General features: G+C 38.2%; 2 protein-coding genes and 1 long non-coding RNA gene across 5 annotated transcripts; all 3 read right to left on the reverse strand.

Moving 5' to 3' along the window:
* Positions 1-10,526: 10,526 nt before the first annotated feature.
* LOC104115166 (uncharacterized) lies at positions 10,527-14,143 on the reverse strand. 3 transcript variants are annotated; one of them, XR_011412457.1, is made up of 4 exons: positions 13,665-14,143; positions 12,415-13,272; positions 12,207-12,302; positions 10,527-12,127 (listed from the first exon to the last, which is right to left on the reverse strand). It is a non-coding gene; the product is annotated as an uncharacterized lncRNA (long non-coding RNA). The 3 variants fall into 3 exon arrangements; XR_690547.4 differs by having other exon boundaries at positions 13,424-14,143; XR_690545.4 differs by having other exon boundaries at positions 12,415-14,129.
* A 279-nt stretch (positions 14,144-14,422) lies between these two features.
* On the reverse strand, positions 14,423-15,525 carry LOC138908544 (uncharacterized mitochondrial protein AtMg00810-like). The gene is made up of 2 exons (XM_070199222.1): positions 15,285-15,525; positions 14,423-14,487 (listed from the first exon to the last, which is right to left on the reverse strand). The coding sequence occupies exons 1-2, from the start codon at positions 15,523-15,525 to the stop codon at positions 14,423-14,425; spliced, it is 306 nt and encodes a 101-aa protein (XP_070055323.1).
* A 4,222-nt stretch (positions 15,526-19,747) lies between these two features.
* LOC104115167 (11S globulin seed storage protein Jug r 4-like) lies at positions 19,748-21,730 on the reverse strand. The gene is made up of 4 exons (XM_009625748.4): positions 21,389-21,730; positions 21,032-21,291; positions 20,489-20,965; positions 19,748-20,356 (listed from the first exon to the last, which is right to left on the reverse strand). The coding sequence occupies exons 1-4, from the start codon at positions 21,675-21,677 to the stop codon at positions 19,955-19,957; spliced, it is 1,428 nt and encodes a 475-aa protein (XP_009624043.1). The 5' UTR covers positions 21,678-21,730; the 3' UTR covers positions 19,748-19,954.
* Positions 21,731-23,428: the final 1,698 nt, after the last annotated feature.

Below are 23,428 nucleotides of genomic sequence, written 5' to 3' on the forward strand. Positions count from 1 at the left end.
TTGATCAACTTAATTACTCATTTTATTATTTCGAAATCATAACTCCCATTAATTGAATAGTATAAAATAAAATTTACAGGGTAAAATGATAATATTTATGTGAACTACAACAATGAAAAACCAGTAGGAATCCCCAAAACCCGGTGTCACAAGTGCATGAGCATCTGCTAGGAGTACAATAAAAATACAACATCCGTCTGGAATACAAGTTAGACAGGAGAATATAAATAACTCTGATGGAGACTCTGTATGCTGCGGATCGTAACATGGAATGCAACTCACCATAAAGTCTCCGCAATAGCCGCGCCTCTGTACTCAGAGGACCACCGGAGACATATATATACTTGCACAATAAGTGCATTAAGTGTAGCATGAGTACATAAATCAACGCGTACCCAGTAAGTATCTAGCCTAACCCTGGAGAAGTAGTGATGAGGGGTCGACATCGACACTTACTAGTGGTCCAATAAATCAAATACAATAGGAAGTAAACAGATGTGAGGCAGAGTAAATAAACGAAATAAACAAGTATAAATACGTGGTACAATCCTCCTCTCAACAATAAACTCAAGCTCTCCGTTAGCAGTTACCTCCTCAACCGGAGTATATGTATAAAAGGGACCTCACCAGACAGGTCGTCACAGTTCAAATCAGGAAAACTCACAGATGCATTGGCTTCTTGTCAAACATTACGCACGATTCTATAAGAGTATTTTATAGAAATGTCGAGGCGTATGGCCCGATCCCATCATAATGTGTGCACTGTCTAGGGTTGAATGACATAAACCATAGATACATCTATTATATTGCCGAGGTGAACGACCCATTCTCATGAGAGTGTGATACATAATCCTGCCAAGACGAACGACCCGATCCCATCATAATGTGCACACTGGCGAGGGTCGAATGGAATGAACCATAGATGCATCTATTATACTGCCGAGGAGAATGGCTCGATCCCATTAGAATAAGAAACTTTAATGGGTCCTTGACCCCATTCACGAATAACGTGTGAGTTATGGACTTTAATGAAGCTTTTTGATGAAAACACACAACGCGGGAGAAATTCGTAAGGGAAGCACAATTATTCCACGGCTAAATCAAGTAGCGCATCAAATCTCTATAATAGCAAGTCTAACACTCTACGCAAGTCTAGTATCAAGTCGTAACGTAAAATAAAGGAATTAAACGAGCAAGGATAACTCCAATAGTACAATTATAACATGGCATGAACCTAAGTCTACCCAAACATAACATGAATCTAGCTACGTACGGACTCTCGTCACCTCGTGCGTACATAGCCCCCGCAATAAGTAGCACATAACAAATACATCACCTAGGGGTAGCTTCCCCTCACAGGGTTAGATAGGAGACTTACCTTGCTTCGAAGTTCCATAACCGGCTCCAACGTCTCTCTAACACCTCGAACCAATGGACATTCTCCCAAAACTAGTCGAACAATGAGAAATCCAATCAAAATATACTCCAATACCCATAATAAATCAATTCAAACAAATTCCCAACTCTGCTAGAAAAGTCGATAAAGTCAACCCTCGAGCCTACATACCCGGATTCCAAAAACTTTCGAAGATAAATATTACCCATGATAATACGAACTCAAATATATAATTTATTCCCAATTCAATATCCAAATTTCGTGGTCAAAATCTAAACATACCAAATTCTAGATTTTCTTCAAAATCCCACCATTTTCTATAAATTTCCATGTTAAATCCATATATAATCCATGTAATTAACTTACAATATGCGGGAATTACTTACCTTGAAATAGATGATGAAAATATCCCCTTGAAGCTCTCCAACAGTTGCCCATACCAAGAGAGAAATGAGCAAAAATCCCATCTTAAAACAATCTGCCCAGCGCTGCTTCGCATATGCGGATATAGTTTGCGCACCAGCGGTCTTGCTTTTGCGAGACAACTAGCTTCTGCAGAAGTCCCTGGACAGAATCCCATCGCACATGTGGAAGGCATTTCGCATCTGCGATGTCGCTTCTGCGACAAAACGATCGCTTCTGTGTAGCCATGCCCAACTGCCTTTGTCCGCTCTTGCGCTCCAGTGGTCGCATCTGCGATCATGCAGGTACGGGAATTTCTTCGCACCTACGACTTCTGCCCAGTTCACTTCGAGTCGCTTCTGCGATTCACTGCCTCGCTTCTGCGATGAAGCTTCCGCAGAAGCAGTTGCACCAGTAACTAGAATTTTCCAGCTTCCTTAAGTCCAAAATCTAATCCGTTAACCATCCGAAATCCACCCGAGACCCCCCGGAACCTTAACCAAATATACCAACACATCTCAAAATATATTATGAACTTAGTCGAGGCCTCAAATCATGCCAAACAACATCGAAACTACGAATCGGCGATTGAAATCCTTCTTTAAACTTTCAAACTTTCAAACTTTGACGAACGCATCCGAACCATAACAAAACATTCTGGAATGACGCCAAACTTTGCGTGCAAGTCACAAATCATGATACGAACCTATTCCAAGTCTTATAACCTCAAACGGACATCGATAACACCAAAGTCCACTTCAAATCAAACTTTAGAAGTTCTTAAACTTTTAAAATATTAGCTTTCCATAATAAGCGCCGAAATACTCCCAAGCCACCCGATACTCAACCCGAACACACGCCCAAGTTTGAAATCATCATACGAACCTATTGGAACCTTCAAATCCCGATTCCGAGGTCGTTTACTCAAAAGTCATACCTTAGTAAATTCTTCCAACTTAAAGCTTCCGAAATTAGAATTTTCTTTCCAAATCAGCTCCGAACTTCCCGAAATTCAATTCTGACCACATGTACGAATCATAATACCTGAAGTAAAGCTACTCAACCTCCCTAATTTAAAAGCAATTTTTGTTCTCACCTATGACATCTCTGATTTCACTCGAGTTTGCTCACATCGTCCACTCTCCGTCATCTTCCGCTATCTTAAGTTTGAATCTGTAACCTAGGGCATTTAATGCCACTATAAATAGAGTCTTTAGTGCTCTCACCTAACAAACCTAACAAGAACTAAAAACCCTAATATGAGTATCAAAACTATTCGGACTTCAAAAGCTTAGGCTCTCTCTCTCACTCACTCTTTGATTAACTTCTGTTTTCTTTTGTTTTCGAGTTCTCACTGCTTGAAGCTTGAAGCTTTAGTCCTTACATAGCTAAGTTGAACTCTTGTTTGGTATGTTGCACATAAGGGGGTTATATTCCTTCACTCCTTCTTTTTGACTATTTTATTTAAAATCATGATCCTATTGTTGTCTTTCTATTGACTGCTTTCATTTATAATGTTTGTCATTAGCTCTTAATTATTTGTTCCTGCTTTTAATAATTTATTACTAACTTATGGTTGACTTTTATGATTTTATATGTCTCGAGTCAATTTGATTAAGTCATTATGTGAACTTGAGGATTGCTACTCTGAATCAAACAGACTATACGATCAAGTTCTTTTAATGTGTCTCGATAGCTTCACATATTTGTTCTGATTTCAGATTTTTCATAAATGTTATGTTGTGATATCCATGCCTATTATACTAATCATGTTCAATGTAGTCTGTTATTCTATACTTGAAGTTGTTATTTTAACAAAGAGGGATATGAATGCTCAGGGTTTAATCCTTTACAACTCAGTTAAAGTATGTTAAGTTTAAATGTTTAAGATGCTTTCCTTCTTTACATAAATGTTTGGTAATCTAAAATAGCCTTTGAGTCATTACTGTAATAGTCTTGTGCTTATACTCAACTATTAATCACATTCATAAGCCTTAGCATATGAAACAACCTCATTAAGGTAACCAAGCCGACTTTGATGAACCTCAGTGACTATTTTTGTATATGCTATGTTATGACTAAGTGAACTTTTATGAGTTAGGATACAAATTATATCTACTGTGACTGAGTATCAATTACTGTGTCAGTAAGTTGAAATGAATCTCATCATGTTTATACTACCACCCTTTAATCTATACAGTTAAGCTAAATATTCTTAGCATAAGGTCTCTCTTGATTTGAACTTCTCTAATGCTATTATTGACCTGACTTTATAATGAATAAAATTCAATCTTATTTGGTAAAAGCCTTGGCTAGAACATCCTATGTATAACTTGAATGAGAATTTTGTGCCCATATTTGTTTGTCCTCTACATCCATGTTTGTGTATACAGCATCATTAAAACCTATTGAGTTTGTTTGGTCTACTGTAATCTACTACTAGAACTAATGAAAACTTTGAGGCTATTTGTTTTGCCTATATATTGTAATATGTTTGGCCTTCAAAGAAGGATAGCATGAATGTGAAACCTAAGGCCCTTTTCAAAAGAATGCAGTCATGTCTTATGCCTTAGGATAGTACTAGCATGTTAGCCAACACAAGCAGTCCTATTAATGTTCTTTAAGAGGTTCCTAAATGAAGCTAGCAATTCAACATCTAATATAAGTCAAGGCTTAGTCTATAACCTCTGCTAAGTGCCTTTATGTATGTTCCTTCTTGTGATCTTGTACTCATTCTGATTCCTCAATGCTTCTGTTTTGTCTTTCATGATTTCATGTATGTCTGCACTACTTTAAAACTATATCAAGTTCTTTATTTTTTTTTAAATAAATTAAATCTAGTTTGAGAAATCTAAGGTAAACCTCTTGTTGTTCCTTCTTAAATATAACAGTCTGCTTATTCTTAGTGAGTGTTTAACATTCTTAGAAAGGAGTAGTCATGTCATTGATCTTAAAGATAAGAAAGACTGGTGACATGAGTTTCTATTAAGAACTCTTGGGAGTTCTATCTAGATTTATAAACCAGTAGTCTTGATTGAAACTCTGGGTGTACTTTGGTATCTTTAACAGTAATCTATAGAAGTTCTGACTATGATTATTTGTCTAAAACCTTGGCTGATTCTATTAGAACTTCCAGTAGTCCCATTAAGTTGTATATGATAAAACCATACTTGAGTTTAAATAATCAGTGCTTTTGGTTTAATTAAGGGGTTGTAAAGGACAATACACTTGCAGTCATTAACTGTTGAAGGCATGAATTGTATGCTTTTTATACCCTCAAGATACCTGATTTCAGGTGCTTGGTTCTTTGATAGTAACATGATAATGTCCATGCTTTTATGTGTGTCTGAAACTCAGCCCTTTGACCTGTTAATGTCTTAGTCATCTACTTGGTTTAGAAACATGGTTATGATGGTATTTTGTTTGGCTCTATTAAGAAGGGTATATACTTCTATGTTATGGTAATTGGTTTACATTGAAAGTGCCTCATTGGCACTTAAACTTATGGGGAAGAATGAATCATTAGTGGTTAGGGGTATTTGGGAGTAGAGGTTAACTCTTGGTTGGGCTACTCTCCCTGGCACAAGAATTGCCTTGGGCCTTGAGACTCTTGGGAATTTTAAAGTGTCAGGGGATTTAAAGGGGGCTTTGACCTTGAGTGGAACTCTACCTTTAGCTTTTAATTCATTGATATTCATTACTCTCTTTGGGTTTAGTGTTTAATGACAACGGAAAATTTTCATTGGAAATCATTTTACTATACATAACCACCACATGAGTATGACCCTTCATAATATTTAGGTATTGTTAAATTGCTATATTTTATTTAAGCCATTTGCTCGCATATTTCATGTATGGACCCATGTATAAAGTATTGTTTTCTAATTACTTTCTCGTTTCCTTTTGAACATGTACAATTGTTGGGCCTGCTGATTTCTCAAGGAACTCAGGCCCAACCCTCGCGTTATTGCATTTTGGAAAGTGTGAAGTCAGTTGTTGTTTGTTTCTGCTATCTGCTGGGCCTGCCTCTTTTAGGCCCAAAACCAGAGTCCATCCTTTCTCTTTACTGCTTTACTGCTTTACTGCTTCACTGTCTTTGCTGCATTTTGTTGTCCTTATCTCTCACATGTATACAACAATTATTATATTTGATTGAATGCTTTACTTTACCTCGTTGAATCAAGTAGACAATCTAGGCAAGTCTTAAAGGATGTAGGATTAAAAGAAATATCTTAGTAATAGATAGCCTTAATTTGTTAATTATACATTGATTATGCTAATCTTTACTAACGATTTTATGAAGTCTTTTGGGAAGAAAACAGCTTTAGCAAAGGCAATAATCCTCTCTTTTCAAAAACCTGCAGTGGAATCTAAAATCGGTCTTTTAAGCTGCGCTTATCCACAAAATTGAACAAATATTGTCGCCCAGTTTAAAGGAACTTCTAGCAATTTTCTTCAAAGAAATGAATTTGAAAACCAAGGTATATATATTAACCTATTCCTTCACAATATTTTCACTATAGTTACATAAATAGCCATAATCATTAAAAATGTTTACAAGTTAATCCCATCTCATATTTTTACAAATACAAACATTATGTTTCAATCATATGTATATATAACATCATCTTCAAAAGCTTTTCTAAACCTATGTCTTCTAAAACCACACACCCTCGTCTCAAGTATTAAGTCTTCGCAAATGGATACATAGTATGCCGCCTCTTTAATACTAGTTTAAGCATAATACAAATAACTAACCCTTTAACCTAGTCTAAGTCCTATGGAGCTACCTCAGATAGATTTTAAGGGGTTCCTAACACCTTCCCCTTAGAAGAATAAAAATTCTTACCCAAAATCTCAACGGTTAGCAGACCAATAAAGAATATGGCTTTAGTAATTAAATAGGTACCCTAGTATACCTTTAAATATTAGGTGGCAACCCTCTTTAATCAACAACAGAGAAACCACAAGTTGAATCTTATTTTGACTAGTGCAAAATAAGGTGCAACAGTGGGGATGTTATGTGATAGCCTGGGGGAGATTTCATTGATTATGTTTGTGTGGTGGTGCAATAGGGGCATTCTTGTTTGTACTTATGACTTCTTTATGTGTGTCATGAATTTTTACATGATTTGTTGTGTTATTCCTAACATGCTAATCTATGCCTCCGTTATTACTTGATGATTTGGTTGCCAAGATAGATTTACCTACATGGAGTTGCTTTCTCATATTCCGTTGAGTTATTGGTAGCGTAATGGAGAGCCTAGACTAGTCACGACGTCAAGCAATAGAAGTTGTTGGATACATGGACCAGGCTAATCATCCTGCCTTTGGTAGTGAGTGACATGAGGATCCATAGGACTTTATTGATCATTGCAGCGATAGGCTGACAACATGAGAGAATTGGAGTCCAACATGGTGGAATTCACCACATTTCAGTTGGAGGGCAGGGCCCGTAGATAGTGGTAGTCCTATCTTTGTAGAAGACTGCAGGTTTGTCTCCATTGACTTAGGACAAGTTCACACATCTCTTCCTAGAAATATATATTCCACCCTCTCAGAGGGAAGAGCTACGGGGTCAGTTGGAGCTGCTCCAACAAGGTTAGATGTTTATGACCGATTATGAGGTGAGATTCTCTTAGTTGTCTCGTCATGCGCTTATAATATTCCCCACCAATGCAGATAGAGTGCGGAGGTTTATTGTGGGCTTGCACTATTGTATCCAGGTTACTATGGCCCAAGAGATTAAGATGGGGATCCCTTACGAGGAGGTTATGGAGATAGCTCGGAGGATCGAGGGTATTTGTCAGTAGAGACGAGAGCATGCACCGAGGGACAAGAGGCCTCGATATTCTGGAGGAATCAATGGTGCTCCATCTAGGGGCAGAGGTCTGTTTGTAAGGAGCCAGTCTAGCAGGCCCACATATTCAGCAGCACCGCCTTCTGGGGGTGCTCCATTATGGCCCTATTTCAGCACCATTCCAGAGAGCTCCTACCATCCACCAGCTATTCAGGGTTCTTCCAGTGGGTATTTAGTTCCCCAGGGTGAGACCTAGGGTTAGTCATCTTCCGCACCGAGAGGTTGCTATAAGTGTGGGGTTCTTGGTCATATAAGGAGGTTTTTCCCCAAACTTCGGAGCAACGAAGTACAACAGGGCGATCACCCCATGATCAGCACACCAGCAACTTCACCAGCTGTTCGGCCGATCGGAGGTGGAGGGCGGGTGGGTAGGGGTCGCGCTAGAGGTCGAGGCTAGCTAGGTAGCGCTCCATCTAGGTTCTATGCCTTTCCAGCCAAACTAGATGCAATAGCCTCAGACACCATGATCACATGTATTATTTCTGTCTATAGTAGGGATGCTTCGGTATTATTTGATCCAGGGTTTACATATTCATATATTACTTCTCTATTTTCTCATTATTTGGATCTCTCGTGAGTCCTTAGGTGCTCCTATATATGTGTCCACGCCAATAAGTGATTATGTTGTTGTGGATCAGGTTTACTGGTCTGGTATTGTGATTTTTTGTGGTTATGAGACAATAGTGGATCTTCTGTTGATCGACATAACCGACTTTGAAGTCATCCTAGGAATAGACTGGTTGTCTCTATACCATGTTGTTCTAGATTGCTATGCCAAGATTGTTACCTTGGCAATGCTAGAGTTGCCTAAATTGGAGTGGAAGGGTTCATCTATCAATACAACTAGCTGGGTTATCTCTTTCTTGAAATACAGAATCGGATTATAATGTGGCACGTGGTCTTTACCGTGCAAGTGTAATTTATATTGTGGCACGAGGTCCTTGGCGTGCGGGTGTGACATATGTTGTGGCACGAGGTCCTTGACATGCGAGGGTGATTGATAATGTAGGTACGAGGTGCCATATGTGTGCTATTCCATTTAATGACTTGTTGTTGAAGCTGACCTTTACTTGTATTAAAATGTTATCACTTATTCTGATGAGATTATAGTTATTGTTTTCTGCTATACTTCTTGTTGCCAGTCTTTGATATATTGTACAAGTTATTTGACTAGTGAGTATCTTTCCACTTAAAAACCTCGTCACTACTTCTCTGAGGTTAATCAAGATAATTACTAAGTACATGGGGTCGGTTGTACTCATACTAAACTTTTGTACCTTGCGTGCAGATTCTGGAGTTGAGTAGTTATGGAAGACGGAGCTTTGCATAGAAGACGTACCAGTGTTCCTGATTCGAGCTACCATTTGCTCATGGTAGACTAGGACCTCATTTCTGTTTATGTAACCTTCAAACAGATATTGTATTCAATTCCTTTACCAACTTTGTAAATCTAAATTATAGTGGCTCGTGACTTGTACCACCAGTCCTTGGGGTAGTTTTACTGTATTCTTTTGCAATTTTTATTTATCTCATTATAATTGTAGATTATACTATTTGGCTTACCTAGCGGGTTGGGTTAGGTGTCATCACGATATTGGTGGGATGTTTGGTCGTTACAAGTCTGGTCGCACAAGAGAAGCTTGGGCCTTTACAAGGAACGTCGTGCTACTCCACATGCCTCTGTCTGTGCTAGTATTACCCTGCTTTAACAAGACATCTAAAACGGTTGGTTTAACCTTTGTCTTTGCCCGTTTACTAGAAGAAGTTGTTGCTAACTTCTTCCTCTTGCCCTGAATAATATTTCAACCGCCCCACCAAAAGGCTACATTGCCTGAGGAAGTAAGGCGGCAGCAGCGACATGATAAATGTCTTGTGAATTCATAGAACTTGGCAAGAAAGCTCACACAACAAGTAAGGAATATCTTGTGAATCCAAAGCATTTGGCAAGAAAGCTAACACAACAAGTAAGGAAGAAAGAAATGGGGAAAGCAAAATAAAAAGATGGTACTGATTATGTGTATATATAGGCAAAAATCAAAGCCAAAAACTCTAAAGGGTCAGGCTCACATCAATCACTAAAAGTAACATTATTACATAGGAAACTTCCACTGACAACAGAGCCTGTGATATTTAGCCACGTGCTGTAAGCATTGATAACAGATTGTGCACATCTCGTCAATCACATATAAAATCACATTATCATGAGGATATAAATGAGCAATCTTTCCTGATAAGATATTTATCAAGATTTATCATCTTAAGAGTTTTCCACTTCCCGGGTACTTCCTCTGAACCACTCGAAAAATGAGGGTACTATGGTATCAGTATCTAAGTAACATGCTAGATTGATGGCTAAATCATGATGAAAATAGCTTTACAAAGCTAAGCTCTTTTTTCGGAAGATCATGCGCAGTCGTGTGACTAGAGACTGTTCGAAGACCACATTTGGCACCTATGACCAGTGATCTCCCTAGAAATGGATGGACCAAACTAAGATTCTCTATCCCGAAGACAGCTTCTCTCAAGAAATGCCTAGGTCTAGGGACCCCGTTCACATTAAATATCTGTAAAATTATAAAGAGAAAATCTCTCATGCACCAGTTCTTGGGTCATATTTCAAGTCCTTACACTCGTATAAAAAATCTTGAAAGGCGGAGACTTGCTTATGTTTTTCAAATAACTTATGCCCCAAAATAAAGAGGAGACGTCTTTTTCATAGGCGGTGAAAATGGCAAAAAGCCCTAAAATGAAACTTTAACCAATTTCGTAAATATTTGATAAGTTCATCCCAAAAACTACCTAGGTTATATCAACCTATAAGACTGCAATAATTATAACTTTTAATATACAAAAACAAACAATAATAAGTACAATTAAACAGGTCATTTATTACCAAAAGCTCAAAATGCCCATAATACATATAAAATGAAAATACATTACAAAAAAGACCTTCATAGGTCTCTTGATCTCGGAAAAGGTGCTTGAGAGGAAGAGAAGAAAGAGATGAAGAAGGTGCAACTGAGAGAACTAGAGGTGAAGGATTTGCTTCATTACCCTCGTTCCAGGGGACTCAACGAGTTGAATAAGGTCGCGTCTTTATTTTCTTTTTCGTCTTCATTATCGGACCCTTCGGAGTCATCAGAAGCAGAGGAACTCGTGGGCCTCGTCCTCTCAATAATGTCATCCACCTTGAAAATCTCCTCATCCAAGGACTTAGAACGAATCTTATAGAGGACTTTTTGATGAGCCAACGAGTAGGCATACTTTTTATCCTCTTCTGCCTCATCTCTAGTCGTCTTCAACTTCTAGGAAACATCGACTCGCTGGGATTAGAATTTGTTCCTCTCCATATCAAATATTTTTAGAGCCCCTTTTAGCTCGTTTACCTCCTTGGACAGCCCCAGCACCAATTCTCCAGGGCCTTCCTCTTGGAGATAGCCTTGCTCCGTTCTTCAACCAGACTAATATATTGGTCCTCAAACTTCTAGATAATGACTTCAAGATCCTACACTTTCTGATCCAGCTCTCTGAATTTCTATGAAAACTCTAACTCTTGAGCCTCATTCTCCCGCTCTAGTTAGCGGATATTTTTGAAAGCTTATTTGATCTCTACGGACATAGCTTCCTTCTTTGAATCCCTCTTGGCTAGGGTTTTTGTCAACCTCTAGATCTCTTTTTCTTGCTCACGCCAGATAGCATCACTTTTTGCAATTCTTGCATACAGTTCTACTGCTGTCAGGTTGAGCTAAAAATAGGCCATTGGAAAAATGAGAAAATAACATGAATCGGCAAAAAAAGAGATGTTTGGAACTTCACTTTCAAACCAGATTATATTACATAATTTTCTAGGGCTTTTATCGAATCCCTAACCATGAATTCTTATTCCAAAGACCCAATAAAACCTTTGAACTATGGAATAATCTTCTTGGGCCTACAAAAAATGTTCACATACAAAGGTATTTCTACCAGCACTTGCCTCTTTGGAATAGTAAAATCTTTGGGTTCGGAGCATAGGGATATCTTAGGACAAGAACTAAAGTATGAATCTACCTCAGACCCGACGGAACTAAGTTTAGGCCCCTCTAGAAGGACCTCACTTGACTCACCTAATCCCTCGAACAGGAGTGTCGTAGTTTTCCATCCGACATCTTTTTTTCTTTGTCGGGTCTCCGCTTTGGGGGTGATTTTGGCTTGTCATTATTCTTGATGAGAATGGTAGGAGTAGCAAGAGGAAGGATAAGTTCATCTGCATGGGATCATCCCCGAGCCGGGAAAGAGTTACTGAAGACAAGACCCGAGGATTGTCTCCCCCCTCTTTCTCTTGAGTCCCCTTTTAAAGCTCTTCGTCTGCTTATTTGGTTTAGGAGTAGAACGCCCTTCTTTGCTGGATTTTCTCTTCGGCAAGGATGACTGTTGGACAAGATCAATGACCTCGATCCAAGTTGATGATGATCTCCTAGATCCGGCGCCTGCACCAACAGAAGGGGAGTATCATAAATCTCAACGAGAAAGAGAAGTTAGAGTACTCTGGGGTTGAAAAATCCATACCATAATTTTTAAACTCTCATCTTTTGATGGAAGAGATCACTTTCCACGTTCTCACTTGTATCTTCATCGACTTCAAAAAAATTTCGACCCACTCCTCTAGAGCCGAAAGTGAACCAGTGGCAGAATCCATAGCGGTTGCCCATCATAAAGGTTAGAAGATTCTAATCTAAAAGGTAAAATAAAAATAAGAAAAAAGGAAAGAACTTACATTTGAAATTCCACTTCTCCAGAAAGGGGAGGTCATTTTTGCTTGAAATATTTGGGTTGGTACTCTAACGAACCTCTCATATCATATACAGTCGAAATTTTCCTCTACATTGGCAATAAGGGTGTAGGTACCCCGATTCACCAACATTATCATCGACCCCTTATAAAGCTTGGGGCAGTAAATTTACATGAGATGCTTGAGAGTAAAGTTTTCTCGTGCCTTTTTATCAAGGAACTTCAAGCATGCCACTGATCACTACACATCTGGTCCAAGTTGACCTAGGCAAATATTGTATGCCTTGAAAAAGAATGCTTCACCATCGGATCGATAGCCAGCTTAAAACCGAGGGTGAACAGGTAAGTAAATACAAATGAGGAACCCTCTCGATGTGTGATTATGTTCTCATTTTCTTCAGGCAGGAAAATCTGAACCTTACGTTCCCAGGCACAGTCTTTCAGGATTGGCTGAAGGTGTTTTTCCAGTAAAGCTTTTTTTGGAGCACTGCTCCAAGGAACACATGGACTAATGAAATTGATTGTCTACGGGAGAACCTCTACAAGTTTTAGCTCGTTGTGCTTTTTCTTTCCTTTGTCAGAGGTTATGTCGGCCTTTCCCTTTCTTGGCAGGGACTGGAACCAATTCCGTTGTGGGCCTGGCAGCCTGAACAAATCTACCTTCGTCGACGGAGCTGGTGACCCCTCTTTTACCATCGTGGTAGATTTGGTTGCCCTGCCTTTCCTAGTAAGTGTGAACGACTCTTTCACCATCATCTCCTTCACACCTGCAGTGATCGCCGGTAGAGAAGCAATGGTTGTGCTCTTGACGATTAATGTCACTTCATGAGCTCAGACTAAGTACCTTGAAAGCCATTAGAAATGGTGATAAAAAGAGAAGAAAAAAATGAGAAATGAAAAAGTTGAAGGTTTCTTAGAAACAACAGTGAAGTTGCAGGAAAAATTTCAAATAAGATGTTCAAGTAGTAAGAAGAGAGGAAAGGATCGAGTCTTACAGGCAAGGTCATCATGACCTTGATAATTTCTGTGGTGTCAAAACCCGTTGAAGACCGCCACATATCCGAAGATTTAAATGAATGTGATTGGACATCCTTTCAGATTTAAAATGATGACAGTTGCGTGGTAAATTCTGCCTAAAAAGTTCTTTTGGAACGCGCCAAAGATCATACTACTCTTCGATAATTCTCGAGAATTATTTGAAAAATGAAAGGACTATCTGTATTAGTAAAATCTGACCTTGACACGTGGATAGTTCACATGGAGACACCATGTTGCTTGGGATAAGTTTTGCCGCGGGGATGAACGAACATAGGATGTTTGCCATCACGAGAATTATCTTTGATCTGGCAGCTCCTTTCTGGGGAGATAAGAGCAGTGCTCGATAAAAGCACTCCAAAGATGACTGTAGGGATCCATTGATAAAGCTATAGTTTGAAGTTTTGCTTGGTCTTCAACTGCCTCCAAATTATTCATGATCCACTCATATTCACTATGCCTGACGTTTATCCCATAACCGGCGAGTATATCAGCCACTAAGAACCACCCAGAGCAACGTGTAAGAGTGGAACTAGAGATGTGAACGTTAGGCTTAGGCTATAACTACATGTGGTTCTCTCACTTGTATATTCATTCTGATTCTGTTCTACTTACTCACTCTTATTAGCTACTGTATTTTGCTCTTGTTAAGCCGGGCAGTCAATCTTTAGTTTGCAATATTGTGGCTCATAAATGTTGGAAAAAAATAATAATCCCGCCCAGAAATAATATCCACGAAAAATAATAATAACATAAAAGAGTAACAACGACACCAACTCTTTTAACGAGGTAAATATAATACTCGAGCGGAGCAATATTACCATTATAATATTACAACTTAGCAGTGTCAAGAGACTACTATAATTTTTAAAGAAATAACACTCTTTATTTAAAACACCTCACTACAATATTACTACCACTCACTATTTATCTCACAGACAACAATCTGTGGATTACTCTCACTGCTTAGCTTTCTGCTTAGCTTCTCTTTGTTTTGGTGTATTAAACGGAGAGGGAAGCATCTCTATTTATAGGAAAATTTTCCAACAAACCAACCAATCATATTGGCTCATTCAACAAGCCGCCCAACTTGGCTTCAGCCGCCCACCTGCTTTCTGCCACTTTTTTATCCTTTTCTTTATTTCATTTATGGGTCCCACAAATCTCCCCCTTAATTTTGAATTTTCTTAGTCATTCCAAGTCTTGATCTCAACCTCTGAAAATCTTCGAACTTGAGAGGCTTTGTAAATATATCCGCAACTTGATAATGAGACTTCACATATTTGAGCTCGACTTCCTTCTTGACAATGCATTCTCTGATGAAGTGATACCTTGTGTCTATATGCTTGCTTCGATCATGATACACCGGATTCTTCACGAGTGCATGTGCGGATTTGTTATCAATACAAATCTCTGTAGTTTCAATTTGTGATAAATTGAGCTCCTTCAACAATTTTCTCAACCAAATAGCATGACATGTACAAAATGTTGCTGCTATATATTCAGCTTCACAAGTCGAGAGAGTAATAATGGATTATTTTTTTGAACTCCAAAAAATAACAGTATCACCCAAGAAAAATACAAAATCAGTTGTATTTTTTCTATCATCAATATCTCCCGCATAATCACTATCACAAAATCCCATAAGGTCGAAATCACTAGAAGAAGAATAAAATAACCCAAAATCAATCGTACCTTTTAGGTAACGAAGAATTCTTCTAGTGACTTTCAAATGGGTGGAGGTAGGAGCTTCCATGAAGCGGCTTACTACTCCAACTGCAAAGAGTATATCTGGCCTGGTACAAGTCAAGTACCTCAAACTTCCTGCAAGACTTTTGAAAAATGTGGGATCAACATTTTCTCCTTCATCAAACTTGGACAATTTTGTCCCATTCTCTATCGGTGTGTTCACGGGGTTGTAATCGAGCATGTTGAACTTCTTCAAGATCTCCTTCGTATAGCTTTCTTGAGAGATGAAAATTTCATCCTCCATCTGCTTCACTTCTAGGTCCAGGTAGTATAACATGAGCCCTACGTCTGTCATCTCGAACTCACGGGACATATCTTTCTTAAAAGTTTCAAACAAAATTGGATTATTACCCGTGAAAATACATCATCAACATAAACACAAACAAGCAAGATATCTTCATTAGTATGAACTTTAAGGTAAAAAGTATATTCATGGAGACAACGAGTAAACCCATTGTCTTGAAAATACTTGTCGATGCAACTATTCCATGCTAGTGGGGCTTGCTTCAATCATATAAAGCTTTCTTCAACCACAACACTTTATCTTCATTGTTTTTGACCACGAAGCCCAATGGTTGTTCAACATAGACTTCTTCTTCAAGATAGCCATTCAAGAAGGCTGACTTGACGTCTAGTTGATGGATCTTCCACTTCATTTGCGCCCTCAAAGAGATCAGCAAACGAATCGTCTCCATGTGGGCAACAGGTGCATAGACTTCTTCATAGTCAATGCCTTTCCTTTGCTTGTAGCCATTAGCCACAAGTCATGCTTTGTATCTCTCCACATCTCCATCAGCATTCTTCTTTGTCTTGTATACCCACTTTACTCCAATTGCACGATGACCCTTGGGAAGAGTTGTTAACTCCCAAGTGTTGTTCTTCTCTATTGACTCGATCTCCTCCTCCATGGCTTGTCTATACCTTTTATCTGTAACAGCTTCATCAAAGTTCATTGGTTCACTGTCAGCAAAGAGACAATATAAAAAATCAAAATTAGTAACTTCTTTCGTGCCATCATAGAGCTCTTGAATGCTCCTTGTTCTTTGAGGTTGCTCATTTGAACTTTGTTGAGAAGAAGGAGATGCAACATTGGTTGGATAAGGAGGTGGAGTTGTATCCTGCACAAGTTCCATGGTCTCTGGTTCTTCTTCATCGCCAAAGTATGGAAGAAAATCATATGAAGTTTCTTCCTGAGCTTCCCAATTCCATGCCAATTCTTCATCAAATTCAACATCACGACTCAACACCATCTTGCCGCTACTTGGGTTGTATAGCTTGTAACCTTTTGAACTTGTATCATAGCCAACAAACATATTCTTGACACTTTGATCATCAAGCTTCGCTCTCCCTCGATGTGGCACATGAGCATACGCTATGCTCGCAAAGATTCTCAAGTGCTTGACACTTGGCTTTCTTCCACTCAATGCTTCTTGAGGGGTTTGATCTCTAACATTCTTTGTTGGAGACCTGTTGTTCAAATAAACTTCACAAGATATAGCTTCTGCCAAAAATTTCTTGGGCATATTTTTAACTTTTAACATACATCTAGCTATATTAAGAATCGTTCTCTCTCTGCAACTCCATTTTGTTGGGGGTGAATAAGGTACCGTTAGAGGACGACAAATTCCATGAGACTGACAGAAGTCATTAAATTATTTTGAAGTGAATTTTCCTCCTCTATCGGACCTTAAAGTTTTTATTTTATAGCCACTTTCTTTCTCCACAAGTACTTTAAAATTTTTAAAAGCAGCAAAAGCTTCAAATTTTTGGTTCAAGAAATAAACTCAAGTCTTTCTACTAAAGTCATCAATGAAAAGTAGAAAGTATTTATTTTTACCAAAGGAAGGTGAATTGATTGGTCCACACACATCAGTGTGAACAAGCTGAAGCAGTTTAGTTGATCTTGATATAGCCTCCTTTGGAAAACTCCTCTTTGCATGTTTTTCAAGAAGACAAGCTTCGCACAATTGATTGGGATGGTTGATTGATGGTATCCCATGCACTATGTTATTTTCTCCCATTGATTTGAGTGCTTTAAAATTCAAGTGCCCAAATCGCATGTGTCAACACCATGATTCATCTTGCACATTATCCTTCAAACATTTTGCATCAATTGTTTTAAAATTAAGAGAAAATAATCTATTCTTTGCTATATGCACTTTAGCAATTAGAATTTCACCTGAATCTCTAAGCCAAAGATGTATATTTTTCATGTGGATGTCATATTCCTTTTCAAGAAGTTGGCCCAAACTCAAAATATTACTTTTTAATTTTGGCACATAATAAACATGTTGAATTAGCTTGTGACTACCATCTTTACAGAAGATCAGAATCGTACTTATCCCTTTGATTTGAATCTTTGAGGCATCTCCAAAGGACACATTACCTCTCACCGTGTTATTAATCTCCACAAATTTCTCTTTGCATCCACACATATGATTGCTTGATCAATTGTCCAAATACCACGAGCTGCAATCATCCTTGTCTTCTTCCTTGAGTGTCATCAACAACGTTGACTCATATTTTTCTTTCTTGTCGTCAACAAGGTTAACTTTTTCTTCAACATTGCAACGACATTCCCAAGAGTAATGGCCAAATTTATGACAATTATAACACTCAATTTTTGATTTGTCATACCTTTGTTCATTATTTTCTAGTAGTAGCCACGTCCTCCTCCTCCTCTATGTCCACGACCACGACCTCTGAATGTCTGGTGGATTTTAACTTCATTATTGAAGTTGTTACCGTTACTTCTTCCTCTTACATGACCGCCACGGCCTCGTCCCCGTCCATTCCCTCGATAGCTGTTTTCACCTCCATAATCCTTGAAGGATGCCTGAGTTATAAGAAATTGCTCCAATGGCACTTATTGTCTCCTTTTGATCTTTTCTTCGTGGGCCTGTAAAGAGCTCTCCAATTGCTCTACCATCATAGAGTCTAAATATTTAGACTCCTCAATAGCACACAGACATCTTCTATGTCCTCCCCGTATCTTCTTAGTTGATTTACAACAGCCTTCACTTTTGTACAATAATCCAAAATGCATTTGGATTCTTTCATTTTTAAAACTTCAAAATCAGCCCTTAGAGTTTGAAGTTTTACATTCCTCACCTTGTCAACTCCTTGAAGAGAATTTTGTAAAATCCCCAAGCTTACTTTGAGGTGGTAGCATCTGTCACCTTCTCAAACATGGCATCATTCAAACATTGGTGGATGAGCGTGAAAGCTTGTTGATCCTTCTTCCTCGTCTTTGCCAAGACCTCTTTTTCTTTTTGAGGCAGAACTTCCTCATTATCGGGTTTTCAATACCCTTTGTCTACGATTTCCCATACATCCTGAGAGCCAAGAATAACTTTCATACGTAGACACAATTTCTCATAATTATCTTTTGTGAGACGGGGGTATTGAAAAGATAGCGGACCATTATTCGCCATGGCTCTGATACCACGTTATTGAAAAAAATACTAATCCCGCCCAAAAATAATATCCACGGAAAATAATAATAACACAAGAGAATAACGACGATACCAACTCTTTTAACGAGGTAAATATAATATCCGAGCGGAGCAATATTACCACTATAATATTATAACTTAGTAGTGTCAAGAGACTACTACAATTTTGAAAGAAATAACACTCTTTATTTAAAACATCTCACTACAATATTATTGTCACTCACTATTTATCTCACAGACAACAATCTGTGATTACTCTCACTGCTTTGCTTTCTGCTTAGCTTTTCTTTGTTTTGGTGTATTAAACAGAGAGGGAAAATCTCTATTTATAGGCAAATTTGCCAGCAAACCAACCAATCATATTGGTTTATTCAACAAGCCGCCCAACTTGGCTTCAACGTCCACCTACTTTCGGCCACTTTTTCATCCTTTTCTTTAATTCATTTATGGGTCCACAATAAATAATCTCAAATCTCAATAAGATTATTCTTTCTTTTTTATTGCTTATTGCTTACTTAGCTTAGCCGTTATTTATTCAACTAAAGCTCTAGGTTAGCTGTGATTTATTCAACTAAAGCTCTGGTTTGAATCGATTGTATATAAATTTAATTGTTTTATCCTAGGTTTAAAAAGAAAATAGGGTGAAAACATTTGTCCTAAAAGCCATCTGCATATTGCTTCATCTATAAGATGTGAAATTTCCCATGAAAAAGAGTAAACAAGAAAAGGCATAAATATTGCAGAACATTCGCTGAAGACAATCACCGCATATGTACTTTGGCAAATGAATCCAGGAGCGCATTATAGCTTTGTTTAGGCAAAAAACAATAGTGCATATTTTAGAAAGTTGGGGTATTTGACTATACTTATAGGAAAAAGATACTTTAGTGTTTTTGAGTAGTACAGTTAGATAATTACTTTTTCAAATATTTTCTCATATTAAATTTTGAAGATAGTCAAATTTACTTGCTAGTAAGAATACTTACGAAACATTGATTACCTAATCAAAGTTGCATTATTATGTTGACCCAAAAAAAAGAACCCAGAAAAAGGCAGTCCGATCCAAATTAACGCACATGATTAGCTCAAAAAGGCAAAAGCTACATAGTTCTCCTTTTATTTCCCAAAAGTACAAGAACTTGCCGCTTTTACATCATAGTTACATACATAACAGTTGCCATTACATCATAGAAGAAAGATGACCCCATAAGGTCCTCGTTTTATTAAGGATGCTTTTTTTAGCTTACATAGGAGTAAAAAGCAAAACTATTACACGTTTCGTTTTAATTAAGCAGCAGCAACTCTCTCGGATGAGCGAGCTCTTCCTGAAGAGCGGAAAATGAGAGTTTCCTCCCTGTTGAACTTTAGCCTCCTTGCCTCATCCCTTGAAATCTGGTATGAGTTGGCGATCACATCCACAGGCAGTCCCCTGATAGCAGAAGTGCGGCCGCTCAGAGTGTTGATCATGGCATTGTCATTGGTGTTGAATTCTACCCACTCACAACCTTCGGTCTCAGCGTGTTTCACCACAGCGTAGTTCTGTGGCACCACAACAACCTGCCCCTGTCGGACTCTGTCATCTAGCACTGCTTGTCCTCTGTGATCCACTATCTGAATCCTTGATTCTCCCTTTGTTATGTAGATCACCTTGTGTGCATTGGTGACCCAGTGTGGTGCCATGATTGAATCCTGCCCCATTAAATGATAGTAATCAGTCTACATAAACTAGTTATAAATAATGATGTAAATTGTCTCATAGGGCAGGGCCCCCAATTATCAACCCAAGTGATTTTTTAACCCAATTAGCAATTGGTGGCTTACTCTGTAAAGAACTCCCCTGGCAGCGCTAAGTCGGAGGAAGCTGAGGATTGGCAGAGTGAGACTGTTAACAGTGGTGAAGCGTCCGGCATGTGGGTTGTAGATATCAGCACGTGAGGGGTTGTCAATGTTCTGCCTGACTTTAGCGGAGCAGATGGTTTCCTCAATTCCGTTCATGCGAGGACCGTATTGTCCCTGCTCTTGTCGCTCTTCACGCTCCTCTTGTTCTTGTGAGAATGGTGGCCTCACAACTCTGAGTCCTTGCTGAATGTTAACAATGTGGCCTCTCTGGTCTTCCTGTCCCTGAAGTCTCCTGGCTGTCTCCTGGTCAACGCCAAATGCCTCGGCCAAGACCTGTACGTCAAAGCCATTGAAAACATTTCCAGATTGGAATTGTTCCCTGCGCAAGCTGCGGCCACCGTACTGTCCCTGTTGCTGTTGTTGCTGTCCTTGTTGTGGGTTTCCAGCTATGAAGAACCTCTGTAAATAATGAAAATCAGATTTAATAATTAACCAATACTATGGTACTATGGTTCTATTACGTACCCTTGAAGTGCGACCAAGCTGGTTGGCATTGTTACTGCTATCTTCAAGAACAACAAGAACAAGCTCCTCATTTCCTTCGTTATAAACCCAGTGAGCAGCTCCAGCAGGGAAGGCAATAATGTCACCCTGCCTAAACTGTCCAATTCTCTGGTGGCGATCTTGGAATCTTGAACCTGCACCCCTTTCACCTTGCTGCATTTGCTGGGATGACTGGAATGTTTCTGGGCATCCAGATTGCATGATGCCATAAAATCCCCGACCTGAACATTAATTACCCACACAAAAATGTTAATCAATCAATGCAAATTAAATACAATTACCAATTATGAGAAATCAAAAAATTACTAATATATGTACCCCGTTCAACATAGGCAAGTAGGGGAGTGTTAACATAAGAAGGCAACAGCATTCCCCTAGACTGGATGACGTGGCGAATTAGGGAGACGCCAGCACATTGGAACTGCTGGTTATTTGGGTCCCATAACTCAGTGACTCCAGCTTCGGCTTGAATGCGGACGGTGGGTTCCTGAGGGCTAAGTCTATTGAGTTGGCACTCGCCTTGCTGCTGTTGGTATCTTTGCTGAGCAAAGGTACCGTGCAATACCAGAAGGAAACTCAAGGAGAAAGAGAGCCAGTTAGAAGCCATGATTAATATTGAGTAGAGAAGATCTTAAAGTATTGCTGATGGGAAGTGGCGAGTGGAAATTGATAGTATTTATAGGAGGGAGAGGTACGTAAGGGATTGACACATAGCAGAATGTAAGAGAAGAGCTCTGCCATTTTGCGCTTTGCATGGCTATCAAAGCATGCTGCTTTACACCTAATAAGTCTGCCTCATGCATTCGGAGTTTAGGTGGCTTCTTCCTTCTGAGAACAAAACAAATAGGAGTTTTGTTTTAGAGTGATTTGTTTTACTCTGAATCGTTTTATCCAGTGAATGTGAAGTCCATAAACATCAATGAGTCTACTACTACATTATTAACGAGGTAACTTGATCTTCACCCCTGTTGTATTGTCATTATAATCTAATCTTTTATGGCAAATTATTTATTTTAATTTTCAGTTACATATTAAATTTTTGTATCAATTATTTATTGTTACAGGCCAAGTTAATCTGATGGTTAAAGAAAATTTAAACAATCATTACATGAAGGTTAAACACTATCGTTTGTTCACGTGTTAATTATGTGAGGATTATAATATTGAGATTGTTTATGCATGAATTAATGATTAAGGATTGTTACATGATGATTAACAATGAAGGGATCAGTATACATGGAATCATGGATGCTCTAAAAGTGTATTTTTATTTTTAAATAGTTTAACCCCTACCTTCATTAATTAAATGCAAACTATTCTCTACGAAAGTACATTTTCAAAAATACTTTTCAAAATAATCAGATTTTAAAAGCGGTTACAACTTGACCCTCGATAACTAGGGGGCGGGCGTTCGGTTTCGGATTGAATATAAAAATTTCTGTTTGGATATTCGATTTTTGGATTAAATAAATGACAATCCAAATCCAAACCAAAAAAGCTCGGATTGGATAGGATTTTTTAAGTTCAGTTTTGCATTAATCGGTTTGGATATTTTGGATTCTCGGTTTTGACTCTATTTGTTTAGATGTTTCTTCTTCTTACAAAAACGAATATCTAAATAAAGTATTCATGTTAAATTACGTAAAATTAATGTTCTTCATTCTCACTGCAATCATCCAAATAAAGTATTCAAGTAATAAAATCATTATCAAGAAAATACAACAAAGGCATCAATAAGGCCGATAAGAAGTAGCAATAGTAAAACTATGTCCAAATAGAAAGTATTCTGACAGTAACTTAGTAATTAAAATTGAATTTATGAGATAATGTCTAATGGATAGGGTATTTGACTTATTACTATCGACATATGGATAATGCGCTAAATATAAAGTATAAAAAAATTGGATTTTCGGATATCCAAAAATCTGAAGTACCCAATCCAATATCCAATCCGAAATTCAAAAAAAATTAAAAAAATTAAATCTGAAACTCAATCCGTAATCTAAACCAAAAATTTAAAAAATTCGGATTTTGATTTGAATTTCGAGTTTGCTCAAACTATGCCCACCTCTATCGTTAACCGAATAATATATTATTAGAAAACAGTAAAAATCGTGCTAAAAAATAGTGTGGGCTTGCAAGATGGGTGAGATTTAATTCTTGTTAAGACAGCCTGGATCCAATTTCTTCCTTAATATAAAGAAGGATCTTTATTGAAGATTCTCATTATGAAAAGTTCTCGACTAAACTAAGGCCTGCGGCAAAGGAACTGGACAAGCTCTTTAGAAAAAGACCGTCTTTTCCATCTTTTCTTCTTTCAATTTCGAATAACCTACCTACCTTAAACGGATAAAGAGC

This window comes from Nicotiana tomentosiformis, chromosome 1, assembly GCF_000390325.3.
Source record: "Nicotiana tomentosiformis chromosome 1, ASM39032v3, whole genome shotgun sequence".
In the NCBI taxonomy this organism is placed as follows: Eukaryota; Viridiplantae; Streptophyta; class Magnoliopsida; order Solanales; family Solanaceae; genus Nicotiana; species Nicotiana tomentosiformis.

What these genes read in the sequence shown, in the direction of transcription:
- LOC104115167 (XM_009625748.4), bottom strand. Translation starts at nt 21,677, where the DNA reads ATGGCTTCTAACTGGCTCTCTTTCTCCTTGAGTTTCCTTCTGGTATTG. An exon ending in ACTTGCCTATGTTGAACGGG is followed by an intron (nt 21,292 to 21,388) that starts GTACATATATTA and finishes ATTAATGTTCAG; the next exon opens with GTCGGGGATTTTATGGCATC. An exon ending in AGCTTGGTCGCACTTCAAGG is followed by an intron (nt 20,966 to 21,031) that starts GTACGTAATAGA and finishes CATTATTTACAG; the next exon opens with AGGTTCTTCATAGCTGGAAA.
- LOC138908544 (XM_070199222.1), bottom strand. Translation starts at nt 15,525, where the DNA reads ATGTCCCGTGAGTTCGAGATGACAGACGTAGGGCTCATGTTATACTAC. An exon ending in TTTCAAAAGTCTTGCAGGAA is followed by an intron (nt 14,488 to 15,284) that starts GTTTGAGGTACT and finishes TCCTATAAATAG; the next exon opens with AGATGCTTCCCTCTCCGTTT.